Source organism: Hibiscus syriacus, unplaced genomic scaffold (assembly GCF_006381635.1).
Source record: "Hibiscus syriacus cultivar Baekdansim isolate YM2019G1 unplaced genomic scaffold, ASM638163v2 tig00110676_pilon, whole genome shotgun sequence".
Lineage (NCBI taxonomy): Eukaryota > Viridiplantae > Streptophyta > Magnoliopsida > Malvales > Malvaceae > Hibiscus > Hibiscus syriacus.
Genome location: NW_024062820.1, coordinates 552,756 through 574,643, shown reverse-complemented (window position 1 = coordinate 574,643; position 21,888 = coordinate 552,756). Strand labels below are relative to the sequence as shown.

Genomic DNA, 21,888 nt, shown 5'->3' with positions numbered 1-21,888 from the left:
TATAAATATATTACCTAGAAATGGAACTTTCCTGTCCAGAAGGGGAGATCCCAATTCCTTTGAACAGTACATATGGCGGGGGACATGGCCTTTCCAATGGCCCTTCCTCCTTGTTCATGGAAGACCATGTGGTTCCCTACAAGAAACAGGTGAGGTACCGCGAGTGCCTGAAGAACCATGCGGCCGCCATGGGAGGAAACGCCACCGACGGGTGCGGCGAGTTCATGCCGAGCGGCGAAGAGGGCACCATCGAAGCACTGACCTGCTCCGCCTGTAACTGCCATAGGAACTTCCACAGGAAAGAAGTAGAAGGCGAGCCCTCTTTGAATGATTATTGTTTCCCGTTGCAAGGCAGGAAACTGCTCTTGGGTCACCACCACCACAAGAGTATCCTGCCACCCGAGGCTCTAGGGTACCCTACGGGTACTCTCGTACACTCGAGAGCGGCACCAACGCCCCACCAAATGATAATGTCCTACAACATGATGGGCTCCCTCCCTTCAGAGTCCGATGAAGACGGCGGCAGGCCAGTCCAGATGATGAAGAAAAGGTTTAGGACAAAGTTCACACAGGAACAGAAGGACAAAATGGTCAACTTTGCAGAGAAAGTTGGGTGGAAAATCCAAAAGCAAGAAGAATCAGTGGTGCAACAGTTCTGCCAAGAGATTGGTGTCAAGAGAAGAGTCCTCAAGGTCTGGATGCACAACAACAAGCACAATCTTTCCAATAAAAACTCCGCAACCGCCACCGCCACCGCCGCTGCATGATGATCCAAACCATCAGTCTCTTCTTACTACAATCCGTGTTTCATTTTCATTTAGCTTGTTTCATCCGTTTTCCCCAAGGCGGGTTTCAGTTAACATTAGTAATTATTTCGACTAATGATTTTGCAAATATCCATGCATGCATTATATAAATGGATAGTTGATCGATCAGCTTTCTTAGTACAATATCATTTTTATTACATATATAATCACTTACAACATAATGTCTGAGCATAGTTTACCTTGTTTTACGTGTTCTGCAACACCATCTGCCATCCATGTTTGGTGGCCTGAACTCTGAAAAAGTAAAATTTATTTACTTAAAAAAGTACCTGTCCTTTCTCCTGAAAACGATGATACATGTTTGTTTGTTTCTTTGTTCGGTTTCAGAATCTAGCAAGAACAAGATTACATAATTAATGTCTACTTATCCAAACATATATAAAATTAACGGTGAAAATGCTGTTGAACCGATTCACATGTAAAAATATCGTCTAGGGTTGTTCCTACCGTCTAATTGATCATATGTATTTGATATGTGTCACGGTCTCGGCTCGTGACCTGAAGGATCATGTCGTAGCGATATTAAACTCGTTGTTTGATTATGATATGAACAAATATTTGAGACTAAGACAAATTTGATCGAAAAGTATACCTTTTGTAATGTAGCATGAGTTAATAACCGAATAATTTATCATAATATTAATACATCAAATCTCATCAGAACTCTGTAATTAAGCGTGTTTGAACAAAAAATAATATTAAGATGGATGACTTCTTGGGAAGTCCTCATGTTATACTCTTTACTTTTATATCCAATTTCTTTTTTTTAACTATTCTGATAATTTTTAAATCCATATATATGATCAGATTATTGATTTAAAATTCTAGTGATCGGTGTGGTCCGACGTTGATAAATATGGTGGGAATTAATGTGAAGAGTTTGGGAAATGTAAGGAAATAAAAGGGTGAAGACAAATTAATGAGGAAGCATGATGTTCAGCTGAGCCAAATTTAATGTGCTTGAGTAAATATTAAATGCCACAACAAATGACATCCCTGCCCACATGTCTCCTATCTGTCAATATAAAATTAAAAAAAAAACATATATCGGCTCTAATTAAAAATCATATTAAAAGTGCACGAAATCAAACGATTTCGGTAGTAAAAGAATTATTGTTTTTCATTGAAATTTCGAATTTGAGTACCAGGAAGTCAAGGGTGTGAGTGTCCGATATCAAATGGTTGAGAATTATCCTTGAACATTGTCATGTACTTACTCCAAATTAATTAAAAAAATCATATTAAAAGTGCAACTTGTAGAGCTTGTCAATATGACATTTTAAGTTGAAACAAAAAATATTATTTTTATAACATTTTAATTATAATAAAATGACCATTCAGCTCAGTTAATAGAGCACAAGGTTCTTAATCTTGAGGTCGTGGGATCGAGTCCCACGGAGGGCATTTCATAATTCGGAGGTCTCTTACGGAAGCTGCTCTCAACCTAGTGTTGGGGGTAGCCTACTATCTTACCTCCCCCTTACCCCATATATATAGGAAAAATGGACAGCCAGCCATTTTAATTATAATAGAAATTATTACAAATTTATTGTAATAAATGCACAACCACTCTAACAAACTATCCTTTAACCAATGTAACAAGGTATCAACTAATTCACATCTAACTATTTCAATATGTTTGAGATGTATTTTATATATCGATTCAATATTTATATTATGTCTTTGAGCCAACGTTTTAAACATTATGTTATCGACTACGTCCTTAATAGCAACGACGATGCCATTAGATATCATTAAAATATAATTTCATAATATCTCAATCAACGTGTTAACTTCTAAGTTAAACGATAATTAAATTTTAATAAAAAATGACGAGTTGAAAACATATAAATAATCGGATGATCATTTTGTAACTTTCAATAGTCATAGAATTCAACAAAATGATACTCAATAATCATTTTATAACTTTAATAATGAGAGAACTTAATATAACAAAATTTTATAATCTTGAAAAAAACCTAAATAGAAGGATTATTTTTTAGCAGTCACAAACAAAGGCACCAATTATTATTTATTTGTTGTTAATATAATTATTTTTTGGTTGAGGATCTGATAAGCCAAGGCAAAGTCAAATGTTTAAAAATTATTAAGAATTAATATAATCTAAAAAAGGTAAAAAATGATTAATTAAATAATAATATTTTAAGATAAGGTTGCTAAATTAGCGGGAAAATTGTTGTGCGTGACGAGAACCGACAGCCCATAGATGCCGCCTGTGGGAATTTCAGGGGCTCGATTGCCTGCACCCCATTGGAAGTGTAATTATTTGAAAGGGTAAACTACACTTGTAATCACTAAATTTTTAGGATAATTATATTTGAGTAACTAAACTACTAAAGCATACATTAAAAGTCACCGAAGTTTTAAAGTTTACATTGACATTAAAAATATATCCTTATATTATTTTATAATTTATGTTACGATTGATATTTTTTTATAAAATAAATAAAAATAGTTTCACTTATAATTTAAACTAAATATTATTTTTATCAATATTATAATTTTCTAACTTGGTATGGTGGTTAGACTTTGGATATCTTCTTTAGGGTTATTGGTTTAATCCTCACAAAATTCATATATATATATATATATATATATATATATATATTAATTTTCCATTAATGAAATAATAATATGTGTCACTATGTTACTGGAAGTATTAATTTATATAAAAGATAGCATGGGCCAGTTAATGATAGTAACTGAAATAAAAATGAATTAAAATTTTAATAACTTCAATATAAATTTTAAAAATTTAATAATTAAAATATAAACATACTAAAAATTTAGAGACTATCAAAATGTAGTTTACTCTATGTAAATTATATCGATTCATTTTAAAGTTTTAATTGGACTGAACATAAATGAATTTAATTAATTGAGTTTTTTAAGAATTAAAGTAAATAAGTCTTATATTTAATTTTGGTAATTTTTTAAAAATAATTTAGGATGATTATAAAATAATATCCATTTAGAATTTTTTTGAATAATTGATAACGTGCACACACCTGCAGCTTATAAATATAAGTACCTAAATTTGAGATCCTTAGGGAGAACAATACCCCTTTAACCGTTAAATTTGTTTTATAATATTTAATTTGAGCAATTCACTTTATCATTTTGGGTAAATTACACATCTGATATTTAAACTATTAGTTTTAATCTGTTTTAGTACCTAAATTTTTTATTTTTTCAAAACCATACTTAATTTTTAGTTTTTGTTTCATTTTAGTACTACATTGTTACAAACTTAACACATTTAGTACCTAAACTATCAATTTTGGTCCGTTTTAATACATAATCTTTTAATTTTTTCAAAGCTCAACGTTAAAATTTGAGTAGGGGTACTAAAATGAAATAAAAACTAAACGTTAGGTATGGTTTTGAAAAATTAAAAGTTTAGGTACTAAAATAGACTAAAACTTATAGTTTAGATACTAAATACATAGTTTACCCTATAATTTTTTAGTGGGTTGTAAAGTAAAAGCTAACCAACAATTACCCATCATTATTAATGATTTTTGTAAAATTAAGACAATGAGAGAAAATTATTTTCAATAACCTAATTTTCATATATAATAGCAATAAAAATAGAAAAGAAAATTAAGGGTAAGAGAAAAGATTGAAAAAAAAAATACTAGGGTGGCGTTCGGTTGGATGGAATCCTTTGGAATTGGTGGAAATAAGAATCTAATTCCACCACTTTCCTATGTTTGGTTCAAGTTTTTCAAGAGAATTGAAATCTCTGATGGAATTCAATTATAAGGGAAAGTTAATTCCATCAAAAAATGGATGGAATTCAATTATCTTGTTGGAGGGAATTGAAATTTGACCATATTACCCTCATCAATCCTTTGGTAACTTATTCATATATTGAATAAAAATATTTTTTTTATGATTTCGGGGTCGGGTTTCTATTCCATATATTCGGGTCGGGTCGGGTGAAACTTTATTTTGGTCGGGTCGGATCAGGTTTTTTTAAGTGCGATATTCGGGTCGGGTTTTGGTTTAGGGTGAAAAAAACTGGACCGACCCGAAAATATATATAATTCAGGTCGGGTCGGATTAAGTCATTGTTTTTATTAAATAAAATAATTTTTATTATTTCGGGTCGGGTCGGGTTGGATTTCTAATTCATATATTCGGGTTGGGTCAGATGAAACTTTATTTTGTTCGGGTCGGGTTTTTTAAGTGTGATATTCGGGTCGAGTCGGGTCGAGTTTTTTTAAGTGTGATATTCGGGTCGGGTCGGTTCGAGTTTAGGGTGAAAAAACCGGATCGACCCGAAAATATATATAATTCGGATTGGGTCGGGTCGGATTAAGTCATTGTTTTTATTAAATAATTTTTTTTATTATTTTGGGTCGGATTTCTAATTCATATATTCGAGTCGGGTCGGATGAAACTTTATTTTGTTCGGGTCGGGTTTGTTAAGTGTGATATTCAGGTCGAGTCGGGTCGGGTCCGGGTTTAGGGTGAAAAAACGGACCGACCCGAAAATATATATAATTCAGGCCGGGTCGGATTAAGTCACTGTTTTTATTAAATAAAAATAATTTTTTATTATTTCGGGTCAGGTCGGGTCGGGTCGGATGAAATTTTATTTTGTTTGGGTCGGGTCAGGTTTTTTAAGTGTGATATTATGGTTAGGTCGGGTTCAGGTTTAGGGTGAAAAAAACGGACCGACCCGAAAAAAATATATAATTTTACCTTATATATTTAGAAATAATTACAATAATACCCCTCTATATATAATTTTTTTCAATTAAGTCAATGTTTTATTGAATAAAAATATTTTTTTATTATTTTGAGTCGTGTCGGGTCGAGTTTCTAATTCATATATTGAATAAAAATAATTTTTGATATATTTTTTGGTAACTAATTAACATAATCTCATTGAAATGTATCGAAATATTACTCTATCTTTTGATAACTTATTAACATATTTTAATTGCGATGATTTTAACTTATAATATTTATTAGCATTATTTTTATAATTTATTAAAATAAATAATCAATCAATAAAATAAAAATTTAATATTTTTTAATTTTTATAATATATTATTATATGTAATTTGTAAAATAAATAAATATAAAATAAAAAATATAAAAAAGATAATTCTATCATTTTATATTACTGAAATTAAATACTGACATATTTACGAACTAAACAGAATATAAAATTAAATTTCAATTCATATATATTCTAATTCTTACATATTCTAATTCCTCCTAAACATTAGGCAAACCAAAGGCGGGTTTATCCGTAAAAAAAAGAACAGAAAAAGAGGCGGCCATAGCCAAAAGGGCGGTTGTCGGCTTCGACCGAACATTGACGCAAACAAAATCATTGACACTGTTCGCTTCTTCTTCTTTTCTTTTCTTCAATTTTTGGGATCTGCTTTGTTTTTCTTATTTCCAAGCCTAATTTTCATTTATTTGGATTCTCCAGATTGAACTGAGACCAAGCAGTCAAAGGTAAGTTCTTGTTCTTCCCCCCTCCCTCTTCAATTTGGTACTTTGATTGCTCAGAAATGGAAGAAAATAAGGGAGGATTGCTATTTTTCTGCTGCACTTGTTGACTGATAATTTTTCTTACTGGTGACCAATTAGTTCGATTCACTCTTCTTTTATTGGAAAAAAATAGACCATTTTATCAGATCTCAATTCATTTTAATTTCTGATTTTCATTCAATTCTATCTGCGTGTCATATACGATATGTAATTGCAAACTCCTTGGGTGTCAATCCCATTTTCATACCAGTTTTGATTTTCTTCTGAGTTATTGAATTTATTTATTTTTACTGTAAAGAAAAAAATTGGATCATTGCAGATTATTGGGTTTCTTTTCATTTTTCATTATGATTCGTCCATTTTGTTGTTGCAGAATTAGTAACATTTGGGTTCATAGCACAGAGCAGAGTAGATTGACACAGAGGTAGCAATTAGATGGTAACAAAGGTTTTCGATCAGTCACCTTTGTTGGAGAATCAGAACAAACAATAAAGTAATAGTAAATGCAGTTTGAATTAATGGTTGTGCTATTCGTTGTGAGGAAAATTATATTTACTTGTTTGCTTCCATAAATCCAATGTTGTAGGGTTTTCATTGATTGATTGCTTTCTGCTGGTCTCTGTTTTTTTTTTTGGGGGGTGCTTTTATGGCTTTTGCGGCACTGGATATTCCATCTGCTGGACAACAAGAAGGTTTGTGAATTTTTATATGGTATACAAATTTTCCCATGTTTTAATATGCAATCTGAATTCTTGTTTCACAAATGGATTGGTTTGTTTCTTGGTATCACAAAATACGATGGTGGCTCATCATTTATCATTATTATCTCTCTGTCTTATATTTTATGTGATTGCAGATGGTCCTTTGTATCGTGAACTATGGCATGCCTGTGCTGGACCTCTTGCCGCTTCCTCGCATAGGGGAGCGTGTTTATTACTTCCCACAAGGTCACATGGAACAGGTATGTGTACATGAACTTTAATCTGATAACTTTTTCTTATTGTTATACTTCGTAATTTAAGAAGATAGTCCGTTTTGAATTGTGCTTCTTAAAGTGTTGGTTGAATTGGTTTGTGAACCTTTGCCATAGTTTATTACTTTATTTTGAATAATAGTGGTTCTATATTGGTTAATACGGTTATGGTTCCTGCAAGCACTTGGTTTCTTGCCTTTTTGTTTTTTTATGCAGAAGAAATCATCTGGTATTAATATCGAGTCATGCCTTCTTTAAAACAAAATGGGTATGATTCATTTCGGTGAATCACTTTGGGCAATCAAAAATTTGAAGTTTGTATGCCGTGTCTTGAAACCTTATTAACTTTTATTGTCAGATATATTTGAGTATCGGCATCAATTCATCTGATACAATGAATTACAAAATGTTTATGACAATATTTATTTCCTTCATGTATAGCGTGTAAGAATATATTTCTGTTATGTATGTATTTACAAGAATATTTATATACGTCTCCATGTCTGAATATTTACTGTCAAGGTAGTGTTTGTTAAATATTTCAAAGATTATTTAAAAGGCATTTGTTATTTAGTTTTGCTAATAAAACTCTATAGTATCTTTTGAAGACTTATGTCCCTTATGATATCAAGTTTTAGGTGTAGGTTTTATAACTTGACACAATGTTTGGTTTATGAATCTCGAGTATTTTTTTTATTCTTTGTGTACAGCTTGAGGCATCAATGCATCAGGGGTCAGAACACCAAATGCCTTCATTCAATCTACCATCTAAAATACTTTGCAAAGTGGCTTCTGTTCAGCGTAAGGTAAGTTATTATTAATACTTCTTGGTTTTATGTTCTTTTAAGTTTTATTGATTCGATTCCTTGTACTAAGCGACTTTTACCTTGAACTGCAGGCGGAACCTGATACAGATGAAGTTTATGCCCAAATAACTCTGGTACCTGAGGTGGATGTAAGCTGTCTCCCTCTTTTTGTCTCTTTTTCTCTAATTCCATCATGACATGTAGTTTATGTTTGAAAGCTATATTTAGTTTCTAGAATATCTTATCAGAATTGCTTTGAATGAGTTGTATATATATTTGTAATTTTTTCTGCCCTCACTTTTTTCCCCTCCAATATGGTTCAGCAATGCAAGGTTATGAGCCCAGATGACCCACTTCCAGAACCTGAAAGGTGTATAGTCCATTCATTTTGCAAGACTCTCACAGCTTCTGACACAAGCACCCATGGTGGGTTCTCAGTTTTGCGCCGGCATGCAGATGATTGTCTGCCCACACTGGTCAGCTTAAACACATTGATTGCATTTCCTTTGTTTTGAGGCACACCATAAGTTAGAATTTTTCTGAACTTTCTGTGGATTTATCCCAGGACATGACACAGCAGCCACCATGGCAGGAACTGGTTGCTACTGATCTGCATGGAAATGAGTGGCATTTTCGGCATATCTTTCGAGGTTATATATGTAACACCCCCAACCCGTATCCGATCCGGATACGAGTCCGAAGTGTCACATTGACTTTTTAAACATTTATTCGTATAAAATAGTGAGTAATTTAAAAACTTTGATAACATTTAACTTATTCAAAACGTTTACAAAATATATATCAGAGTTCATACGATTTATATCTTTAGACTACATGCCAACTACACTCTCTATATACAGTACATATATTTTCTGATCTGACATTTGGTAAGGAGAACTGACCTGTCTTGCTCCGCATTAATCTTTACTCTTCTCGGAACCTACGTGTGAAACAATCACACGCTAAGTCGAAGACTTAGTGAGGCATAAAGAAAACACATCTAATGGAATTCATACCCACTAATCATGCATGACTGTTTTATGCTATCAAATTATACAACTCATTTACATATACATCAACATATATTCGTGCATATTATGTAACAGATACCATTACCCCTATCACAGATATATCATATCATGCACACATCATATCACAAATCATATACATATATTACATACATTGTTCTCATATCACCAATATCCATACTTGTAAGCATATTACTTTAACATTCATGAATTTGTATTAATGAGTTTATTGGCCCATGATATCATATTGAGAACCTAAGGTATCTGAGTATTGTGAGGTTGTGCACTATGCTGTCACCACAGCTCGTATAAATGCACCGAAGTGCCGCGTAGAATTGCACCGTAGTGCCATATAATGATGTCCATAAGGACTACATAGAATTCCTGAAGAATCATATACATATGCTAGGGATCATATATGTGTCTCACCAGACTTCACACATGTTCCAAAGAATATATATATATATCCCGAAGGACCGCGTAGAATATTGTCCCGAAGGACCGCGTAGACCCTCTACTCTTGGCATGCCAACTATACCCCTAGCTCTCAAGACACATAACATGGGCATTTTCTTTTATACTTATCATTTCACATAACACATAGTTCAATTACTCATAGAATATTTTCATATGAGTCACATTTACATGTCACATAGCTTATATACTTTCTCACGTAGTTACATAGATCCATATCATATAACATATATCACAAAGTGCACATAATCACACATATCATATCATATAGCTTAGATCATTTCTCAGATATTCATATAAACATACATATCATATCTTGTTCACATATGATCATATATGCTTCATATAACACATAGAACACTTTCTCCTAGCTTATATCAATTTTCAGAGTTCTTTCATATTACCTGATGACATATATCATATAGATATATAATAACGGATATCATATTATCTACCTTATGCTCTATTTCTTTGTATTCCCATAGATTATAAATTATGCTGTATTTCTAAACATATATCATTTAATAGTATTTTTATTTAGGTACTAATTTAATCTCTTTACTTAATTCAATTTCATATATTCATTATAATCTTTTCATATAGCTCCATTATACTAATTCTCATAATAAATCATACCACTAGGTACTTGTCCAACTCATGTTTCCATTATGCATATACTGTTACCCATGTTTACCTAGTTCATATCACTTCTTATAAACTCACTTTCATCATATTTTCCTATTATTACATATTTTATCTCATAACCATGTATCCGCATAGTCTTATATTTCATTATCATATTACATATACTTGTTCTCCTATGACCCTTAATAAACATATATTTCTATTTCCCTACATCTCTCGACTTATCTTCTATATTCTTATAATTTCATAACTTATTTTATATCATTTTCCCTTTTTATTCACATAAACCATCTATTTATTTAGTTCAATTTCTCATGACTTCCACAATACTCTATAATAAAACTTTGTAGCTCTTCACTATAATACATAAACCATAGTTTCCTTTAATTTATCAATCTTCCCTATATTACTTATGTATCCTTATTTATGCCTTCGAATTCATACTATTCTCTTAGAGTCTCCTAACATTTCTCGTATAATCACTTATACCATATCATATAACTTATACTTGATTATCTTATTCTCTCATGTTCATTTCATTTCTTATGACTCTATCATATAACTTATCTCATGTTTTTCCATTATTACATAATAAAGTCTTACATACATCATATAGCATATACAAAGCATATCATTATCTTTAGTCATGCATACATACAATTAATGTAATACAGATAATCACATATAATTATAACCACACATAATCATGTCCATGACTTCATGCATATTACTCTAGGAAATAGACTCATCGCAAGTCTTATTTCCATTAAACACTACATATCACTAGTATGCACTCACCTGACCTCACTAGTCAATTTCAATCTCTTATCTTTCCCTTGATCGATCTTACTTGCCAAATGTTCCGGAATTACTTTACGCGCAGAATCTACATAAATGTACATTTTGAGGCAATCATTAGATACCTACATCTTGTAATTAGATACTAGCAACTTAAACGAACTTATTAAACCAATATTCACATTTTTCCTTTAGGGGGAATCGGTTCCCTACTAAGGGGGTATCGATTCCCTCATGACATTCTGGAAATTTTTGTTCGTTTGAAGGGGTATCGGTTCCCCTTGAATGGGTACCGATTCCCCTTGCCCAGAAATCATATTTTTAACTCGAAAATTACTTCATTTCCTCTCAAACACTTCATATATCATCCCCTTTTTATTCTTAACTCTAGTACACATACTTAAACCAATCTATATTCATTTATTTCATCTTAAACCTCAAAATCCTATCTTCCATATGAGATTCAAGAATCATACCCAATTTTCAATGTGTTCTAATTCCAATTCTAACACTTCATACTTCTTAATTAGATTGATGACAAGTCAAATTCATCCATAAAACTTCAACAACCATACCATATCAAAATTTCATCTTAAAACTCATATTGCAAATTCCTTCATAATTCCTTTATCTTATTGTTTAAATCCCATATAAGCTTTCCTTAAGCTTATTTAATACCCAAAGAATCAAAACTAAGCTTAAAACTCAAGAATTAACCAACTGAAATTAAACTTACCTATGTAGCTAAGCCCCACGTGAAGAAGAGAAAGCAAGAAGAAGAAAGCTTCCAGATAGCTCTCTTCCCACGTTTTTCACTCTTATAAAAGGGGGAAGAATATATTTTAAAGGAAAAGACCATAATACCCTTAATTTCCTTTAATAATTACTAAATAACCTTCATTATATATTCAAATAATCATTGAACTATTTCATTCTTATACTTTAGTCATCAAATTCTGAAACTTTTCAATTTAGTCACTAACCCGGTATTGCGGATGTTACAATATATCATTCCCTTTTTGACTGATATTTTTATAGTTTGCCTTAGTCAAAGTTGGAAAATTTCAAGCATCTAAGCTGCAAGCTTGGTTAAAGTTGTTTTGTATTTGTGTCATCTGGTTACTTGGAACCTTTCTTTACAATCTAACGTAAAACTTTTACCTTTTAAAATTTGATAAACTTTTTTGAATGTAGAGATAAAGACAAATAAGGCATCTTAGGACCTTGAAAATCATGTAGGCCATAGTTTGTCATAATCAGATAAAAGCCTTCTGACACTTGTCACCTTCAAATGACCAAGTTAATGTTAGATTTTTTAGAAGCTAATGAATTGGTATTCTCATGTTTGTGAAATTGTTACTTCTAGAAACTAGAAGAATTGATTTCCTAAATTGAAAGCTCAAGTTCAATGAAAATTGTTTTCTGTTGATTCCTTCATGTTAACTATGGGCTCTGTGTAAGGTAAATGATCATGGTTTCTGGGATCTACTTCTCCCCCTTGACCTGTAGCTTCATTCAGAGCCACCTCTTGTGTTTTTCTTTTATGTAGTTTTACAACCTGTAATTCAAAGGTCCTCGTTTAAAATTGAAATAAAAATAGTGTGGTTCTGTGTGATTGTATTATATGGTTTTATGAGGCATCTATCACTTCTATCTATGATAGCTGCTTGTAGTGGTTTGAAGGGGACACATTTGTCACCATTCAAATGTTAAATTCTATCTGCAGGGCAACCTAGGCGCCACTTACTCACTACTGGGTGGAGTGTCTTCGTTAGTTCCAAGAAGTTGGTAGCTGGCGATGCTTTCATTTTCCTGAGGCAAGATCTTTCTTCACAAATCAGTTATTCGTTCTCTTATGTTACTTTTGTTTATTTCACCGCCCTATTACCTATGTATTCATATTTGTTTCTTTACAGGGGTGGTAATGGGGAGCTGCGCGTTGGAGTGAGGAGGCTTATGAGACAGCAGGCAAATATGCCATCTTCTGTTATATCTAGTCACAGCATGCATCTTGGGGTGCTTGCCACTGCATCTCATGCCCTTTCTACGCGAAGTATGTTTTCTGTCTTCTACAAACCCAGGTTTGTATTTTTTTTTAATGCAGCAGATCCAACTAATTGTACCTATTTCATCATCTGTGTTTTATCAACATTATCGGCTGGTTTTATTGTTGTTAATATGTTATTATCATCGTTGCAGTCTATTTGTTTTATTTACTATTTAATTAAAAATAAGAAATATTATGTTGCCGATTTTGAGTTGATTAATGTTAGCACATTTTATTTATTATCATTCTTTGACCCTGAATCTTGATTCTTTGTGGATTAGAGTTGTATGCATCTTTACCGCTTCTAAGGTCTATTTATACTTCCTTCGGCATGTATTTAATATAGAATCGTAAGAGTGAGCTGCGATCCGATTTAGGTACATCTACTCATATGTATTATATGCATGCACTTTCTCTGTACCTATACATTTGTCTTTTCTCCTCTTCATTATTTGTGGCATTTTTAGTATGGTCCGATAAACCAAAAATCCTTTGTTTCCTTGTGTATAGACTTCTTGAAAATTTTGTTGTCCTGATTAATTGAAGTTGAGTAACTATTGTGTTTCGTATGTATTTGTTGAAAGACAATATTTGTTCTAACAGCCATTTTATTTACTAGAACAAGTTTGTCCGAGTTCATAGTGAGCGTAAACAAATATCTTGAAGCTCGAACCCATAAGCTATCAGTTGGGATGAGGTTCAAAATGAGATTTGAGGGTGAAGAGGTTCCTGAAAGAAGGTAATTTATCTGACTGGAGTATTTTTCTGGGATTACGACATTGTTAGTGCACTTGTTAACCCACAAACACTTTATGTCTGCAGATTCTGTGGCACAATTGTCGGTGTTGGGGATAATAAATCATCCGCATGGGCTGATTCCGAGTGGAGATCTCTCAAGGTCAACCTTTTTTTTCTGTAATTTCTTATTTGTTCTCCATTGAGGAAATAAACTCTTCTTGGGACATTTGAGTTCTGTACACATTTTACAATGTTGACTATTTTCAGGTTCAATGGGATGAACCTTCATCAATTGTACGTCCTGATAGGGTTTCCCCATGGGAATTGGAGCCACTTGTTGCAACTAGTAACTCTTCTAACTCACAACCTGCACAACGGAACAAGCGGACTCGACCATCGGTTCTACCTTCACCATCTTCAGATATTTCTTGTCTCAGTACAATCATTTACTTGTCAATACCCATATTTAGCTCTTGCTTTGAGATTTTATTCGACAAATTTATGCAACAGGTATATGGAAATCACCGGTTGAATCTCCTTTCTCGTATTGTGATGCACAGCGTGGACAGCCATCACCTAAATTATCCTCTTCCACAAAGCCTAACTCTGTTGGCTTTAGTGGGAATAGCTCCCTGGCTGCAGTTTCTGGCAGCTCAATGTATTGGTCTGACCGGGTTGAGAATGTTACGGAATCTGTTGCACCAGTTGTGAACAAAGAATCCAGTGAAAGAAAGCAGGGAACTGGAAATGGCTGCAGGCTTTTTGGTATTCAATTACTTGACAACGTGAACATGGAAGAAAACTCACCTATGGCTTCGGTCTCTGGGACTGGTGGAGATGACCAGACTGTTCATTCACTAGATGCTAACTCCGACCAGCAGTCTGATCCAACAAGTCTTAATCGGTCTGATCTTCCTTCTATAAGTTGTGAACCCGAGAAGTGCCTGAGATATCCTCAGGAGTCGCAGAGCAAGCAAATTCGGAGCTGCACAAAGGTCGTCCAATCTCTCTCCTTTTGTTTTTAAATGCTTGAGAAGTAAATACCTATTTGTGCTACTATCCCTTGAAAGTTTACGTTCTAGACTTCTAGTGAACCTCATTTGCGTGCTTAAGCATATATTTTAATGTGCAGGGTACTTGAGTACATTTATTTTTCTAGTTTACCTCGAATGAGATGATTTGTGTGCATGTCGCTACTAACATAATAGCATTATATTAAACGAGCGTTTCTCTTCAGGTTCACATGCAAGGTATGGCTGTTGGAAGGGCTGTTGACTTGACAATATTTGATTGTTACGAGGATTTGCTAAGGAATCTGGAGGATATGTTTGACATTAAAGGTCAGCTCTGTGTATCTGCAAAGAAATGGCAGGTTGTCTACACCGATGATGAAGATGACATGATGATGGTTGGGGATGACCCCTGGAAGTAAGTTCGAGCATCCTATCTCTCATTGTCGTATTCTTGTTCGCAGGACATACTTAAATGCTTCACTTGATCTTTATCCCGAAATTATCATCCAGTGTGAATCTGAGTTCTGCCACTGATTCCCTGAGATCCTTTGTACTTAAATTGCAGTGAGTTTTGCAGCATTGTGAGTAAAATTTTTATCTACACACCGGAGGAAGTCCGAATGCTATCACCCAAGACAAAACTTCCTGTGAACGATGATACCAATGCAGCCAACGCCGGGGTCGACACGGTTGTCAACCCCGAAGATCGTTCATCGACCATTGGTCACGGGTGCTAAGGTAACAGCTTTTGTGTATACAAATTCATCTGGAAATGTGAGATTTGCCTTGCCTGAATGATGGAGTTCAGGTCTTTATATAATTAAGAGTTTTTTAAAAGAATTATGGGGAGGAATTCTCATAGTGATTGTTCATTTGGATTTTAAATAGTGTGGAAGCATCATTTCTTTTTTGCTTTATTCGTTTCTCCTGTCAATATACAACACAGCACAGCACAGCACAGCAGCCTTTGCTCCTCTCTGGTTGGAATGTTGTTTTGCATTTTGTGTTGTTTTATGAGAAGGTTGGATTTTTAAGCATAATGCCCAACTTGTCGGAAATTTATTGTGTCACAGGTGTTGGGAAGATTTGTTGAATTAAATTTTGGATTGAATTGTGGAGGACTTAATTGAATAAATTAACCCTTCAATTTTGTATAACGTGTAAGTTGTGTTGGCTTTTTTCAATATCAAATTGATATAATAAATAAATATTGAGGGTTAAATTTATTATACAGTAGATCAAAATTATACAATGTTAGCTGAAAACGTTAAACCATGAAAGAAATTTAAGTTTAAAAAAAATAAAAATATTATTGACTCATACGTCGTTTATTTTTTAATAGAAAATAATAAATTTAGAGTATAATTTTTAATAATTGAGTATTTAATAAAACAATGTCCTATAATAATGAATAATTTTATAATTTGATAGTTAACTAAAATAGTGTTTTATAGATGAACTATTTACGTATTTCAATCTAAAATTTATATATTGCGCAAATTATATTGATTCTTTTTTATATTAAATTAATATAATATATAAATACTAAGATCTAAATTTATTATAATTAATCTAAAATTATATGAATTTAACTGAAAACGTAAAACCATAACTAATTTCACAGCCTCAGTTATAGATTTTGAAATCGAAAGAGATTAAATTGCTATTTTAGAGGGACCAATTCGTCTAATTTCGAAATTGAATGAGACCTTAGAGGATTTTTACCAGAAGAAACTAATGAATGTCGCTGCAAATACGCTCTAAAAAGAATCTAAACAGTAATCCTGGACTCTCTTCTTCAGTTCTTTGTTTCATCTCTCTTTCATGAGTGGCCTGGTGATTTTCTGGATTTAGCCCAACGGAGGAAATTTAAGCCAAGAATTTTACGGTTGTTGTTGGGCAGCTAGTGACGAAGATAACGTGGATGATGGCGGTGAAGAATGCAACCCGGAAAGTGCTTGTAGGATGGGCAAAAGTATCTCAAAGATATTTATCCTCAGCCGCCAACTGCAAACACAACCACCGCTCGCAATCGCAAATACTGTTGTCTCCGCCGCTTGTCTCTCTCGACCTCCCGGAAATTTGGGGTTCCGATTCCACCTACCATGATCCCCATCAGCCCCCAAGCTCTATAACTGTGAGACCTTGCTAAGTTGCTAGTTGCTTTCTGTTTTCCCGGAACTATAGATTATTCTTTATGTAAAGTTAAGGCTATGGTTAGTGATAATTCACCGTAGTCGATGTGCAGCGCTCGAAAGTAATTGATGGGAAGTCTGTTGCTTAGAAATCAGGTCAAGGGTAGCCGTTGATGTAAAAAGGATGAAGGAGTCCATCGGAAAGGTTCCTGGATTGGCTGTGATTTTGATCGGACAGAGAAGGGACTCACTGACTTATGCTCGTAACAAGATAAAAGCTTGTGAAGTAGCTGGAATCAAATCTCTGTTGGCTGAACTTCCTGATTGTTGTGCTGAAGAGGATGTTATGACTGCATTGTTGAAGTTTAACGAGGATCCGTCGATTCATGGTATCCTTGTGCAGCTTCCTCTGCCCGAGATAATTCTGCTTTTCCTAGCTAATGGTAAAGAATGCTTATGCTAGTACTGCATTAGATGTCTAGCCTAACAGCAACTACTTAGATTTCTGTGAGTTACAGATAAAGTACCTTGAGATAATCTATTCTCCAATCAAATGGTATCATTTCATCGTTAAATTGTAGTGAAAGCTCTTAATATTTCAAACTATAAGAGCAAGTTCTCTAGTAGTTTAAAAAGATGCAATCTGATTCTAATTTGTTTGTGATAGCATGATGGTTTAGTTTTGTTTCAACCATCTATTAGTCATCAAACAATATGAACCTTTTTCCAGCTAGTCATCTTGATCGTGTTTTGGAAGTTTGTGTGTTGTAAATGTCTGTTATTTCGTTCCTTTCAGTCCTTTGTATGTTTTGTAGTTATTACTTTTAAGGTTCTGCACCATGGGATTAATCCCAGCATGATGAGCAATATCTTTCAGTCAATCACATATAAGTTTGCTTTAGTTGATTAATTTCTTGAATTTATAAGTTGGGATGGAGTATTTGGGTATTATATAAGCTTAAGGTAAGCTTATATAAGCTTAAAACATTAATCAGAGAAAATTTGAAAGGAAATTTGATTAAGGGTTGAGAAATGAATTCTTGATTTAAAGAGATTTTTGAAGTTCTAAAGATGGATTTGACTTGTCAAAGGATTAATTAAGAAGTCAGAGGTGATAGAATTCAATTTAAAACACATGGAAAATTTGATGAAATTCTTTGATTCAAGAATTATGGTGAATTATAAGATATGGTGAAGTGTTATAGTATTATAAGAAGGTTTAAATATGTATGGATAAGTTTTAAGGTATAAGGAGGGATTAATAAGTAGAATTTGGGGTTAAAACAAGACATTTTCGTGCTTAAAATGTAATTCTGGGTAGTGTGCATCGATGCATCTTCAAGGTGTATCGATGCACTCTCAAATAAATGAACATCGAATGCCATTAGTGCATCGATGCATAAGGAGTGCATCGATGCACCCCCTTAAGATTTAAACATCGAATGTAAATTGTGTACCGATGCATGGGTAGTGCATCGATGCACATGTTAAAGAATGCATCGATGCATTGTAATACGTACCGATGCACTTCAATGGGAAATGGAATAAATCGTTATTCAGTCTATGAAATGATAGATTATAGTATATCTATTGGATACTGATAGTATAAATACATGATTGTGTAGATATCAAGCACGGACAAGTTACGGAACGATTATCAAGTTAAGATTCGATCGAAAGAAAAGAAATCATAAAAGGGGATTGGAACTTAGTGAGGCCAAAGTGAGTGCATATTAGTTAGTTTATGGTGCATATTAGTTAGTTTATGGTGCTAAATGGAAACAAGACTTGTGACAAGTCTATTTCCTATGTTAAAATGCATGAATATATGATTATACGTATAGGAATGACATGAATTGTATGTATGTTTGATTATATGTGTTAACATGCTTTTGAATGTAATGATATGAGAAGTATGTGCTATGTGATGTATATATATGAACATATGGGAAACTGAACTATATGACTGCATGAGAAAGATATGAGCCATATGACATGTTATATGTGAACATGAGAAAACAAAGTATAAGATATGAGCTATGTGATCCTATGAGAATATGAAAAGAAACTATGTGACTACATGTATATGTGAAAGAAGCTATGAGCTTATATGACATGTGAAATGATAAAGTGAAAATGCCCATGTTATATGATACGAGAGCCATAGGTATAGTTGGCATGCCAAGAGTCGAGGGTCTACCTGGTCTTTCGGGAGATACAGTGATCCTTCGGGACTAAATTTCATAGCCCCTAGTGGGACCCCTTACGAGCTGTGGTGACAGCATAGTGCACAACCTCAATAGACTCATATATCTACAGTTCTCACAGGTGTACATTAGCTAATAAGAGATAACATTGAATACAATGTATGTGATATATATATGTGTTTTGTTACATGAATTATATGATATGATATATGTGTGTTAATGATTATTGTATATGTTATAATATATATGATATGAACATAATAGATCATATAAACAAGAGAATAGAAATATGAATGATAATGATAGATTAGAAGATAATTATATGCATGTGTGGATTTGATATATAAATGGATATATGTTTGGGTATGATGTGATAGCAGTAATTGTTCATGCATGATTACAAGTTATAGTTTTCATTATATGTTTATTGTCTCACTAAGTCATAGACTTAGCGTGTGATTGTTTCACACGTAGGTTACAGAAGTGAGAAGAGTAAAGAGCAATGTGGAGTAAGACAGGTCAGTTCTCCTTACCGAAGGTCAGATCAGAAAAAAAGTGAATAATATGTATTTTAATATATAAAGTTTTAGTTGGTATATATTCAATAATATATTGTATAAGCTCTGAATAGTTCTGTAAACGTTTTGAATAAGTTATATGTTATAGAAATTTTAAATTACTCACTATTTTATACAAGTAAATGTTTTGAAAAGTCAATGTGACACCTCGGACTCGGATCTGGGTCGGATACGGGTTGGGGGTGTTACGGAATCCTCTATTTGTGTTCTGCAAATGACTTGTAAAAATTTCCTGGTAAGCATTTGGATAAGGAGAAGATTTTGAATGTGGTGAGTTTGGAAAAAGATATGGATGGCTTCCATCCGCTAAAATATGGGGAATCTTTCCATGAGAGGAAGGGAACCACTGTTTCCTGCACCCCAAAAGGTTGCCTTGAGTTATTGATCCGATCTGGCGTGGAAATAGTGGGAAAGAAGGCAGTAGAGATTGGGAGAAGCAACATTGTTGGATTGCCTATATCGTTGCTACTGCAGGTAAAGATCTACTTTTTGCATACATTTGCATTTTTAAATTATGTTTCATAAATATATGAAGAGGAAAAAAGAAGTTGATATGCATATATTCACATTTTGAAAGTATGAGAGGTAAAAAGAAGTTGACAGGATGTATTGGGCAGTGAAAGGCTGAGTAAGCATCTTTCCCACATCGCTTTTCTTATTTGAATGATCAGAGATCAATCTATGTATTTTGTTTAACTAGATATGTAGTATCCACTACAAGGGATAGATAAAAATAATTTTAACCGATGAAAAGATAAAATAAATCTTTAAGTTCTATTTCAGCACGTTTTGCCAGTTTCTGTGTTGATGATATGTATAAATCTTTGCACTCTAAAACTCTGATGAGAGTATTTATATTTTACTCCTTTCAAAGAGGTACTTTCCTATACTTCTAATGGGTTTAAGATCTGGTTCTGTTTAACAGTATCCACTAGTTATTTGACTAAGTAGGCATATTTCATTTACATTGTTGGACAGAGACACCATGCAACGGTCACTATAGTACATGCTTGCACAAAGAATCCCGAGCAGATCACATGCAAAGCTGACATAGTAGTCACAGCTGCTGGAGCACCAAATCTGGTTCGCAACAGTTGGCTGAAACCAGGTGCAATTGTTATCGATGTTGGGACATGCCCAATTGAGGTAAAGTTGCTACTGTTTCATTGATTTGCTTTACTTTAATCCATTTTCACTGCAGAAACTGAATGGCAAAACATTGGGGAAGGTAGTTATGATAAGGAAACTAGCGAAAAAGAGAGAAAACTATCATTGCATTTCACCCGAATCACAATTCTCTTTCCTTCTCAATATTGCATGTTAAAACAAATTCTCTATTCCAATGGTTATGATATCATGAAATTGTGGTCTTAAATTGATTGATGGATGAGCACCGCAGGACCCCAGCGCCGAGTATGGATACCGTCTCGTAGGAGACGTCTGCTTCGAAGAAGCATTGGGGATAGCATCCGCGGTTACTCCGATACCTGAAGGAGTTGGACCTATGACAATTGCCATGCTCCTCTGCAACACTCTCGATTCTGCCAAACGGCTGTACGGCTTTACTTGAACCGTTAGATCCATGCCAAAAAGTTTTGCATTGCGTACCTGAACTTTTCCTGTTAACCAGTAGCTCTCTCTGTCCCAATGGTTTTCAATGGATCTCTATTTGTTGAATATCTACAAAGCATATATCAATTAAAAGTTAAAACCATAACCTTATGCTATAAAAGATGCATTAACATCTTCTCTAATTTCATCTTTTTGTAAACTTTGTTTCATCCTTCTAACCACTAAATTTATTATTTAATTTTAGGATAAATTATACGTTTAATATCTAAATTATCAGTTTTGTTCTGTTTTAGTACTTAAATTTTATATAATTATTTATAATAATTCTTAATTAGCAGTGTAAATAACTATAAGAGTTTTGTGTCATATGTGAAGATATTTATATAATTATTAATTCTGAGTATAAATTTTTACTGTGCATAACATCCTCTAATTTGATATTGCATGTGTCATGTGAATTTAAATGATAAAAATTAGTTGACATTTCTCTGAAAATAAAATACTTGATATAG

The 21,888-nt window shown here is 33.4% G+C and overlaps 1 protein-coding gene and 2 pseudogenes across 1 annotated transcript; all 3 read left to right on the top strand.

The window, feature by feature from the left end:
- On the top strand, positions 1–786 carry LOC120137973 (zinc-finger homeodomain protein 3-like). The gene has a single exon (XM_039153614.1). The coding sequence runs from the start codon at positions 21–23 to the stop codon at positions 765–767; it is 747 nt and encodes a 248-aa protein (XP_039009545.1). The 5' UTR covers positions 1–20; the 3' UTR covers positions 768–786.
- Positions 787–6,126: 5,340 nt separating this feature from the next.
- LOC120137879 lies at positions 6,127–15,634 on the top strand (annotated as a pseudogene).
- Positions 15,635–16,652: 1,018 nt separating this feature from the next.
- LOC120137881 lies at positions 16,653–21,481 on the top strand (annotated as a pseudogene).
- The last annotated feature ends 407 nt before the right edge of the window (positions 21,482–21,888 follow it).

What these genes read in the sequence shown, in the direction of transcription:
- LOC120137973 (XM_039153614.1), top strand. Translation starts at nt 21, where the DNA reads ATGGAACTTTCCTGTCCAGAAGGGGAGATCCCAATTCCTTTGAACAGT.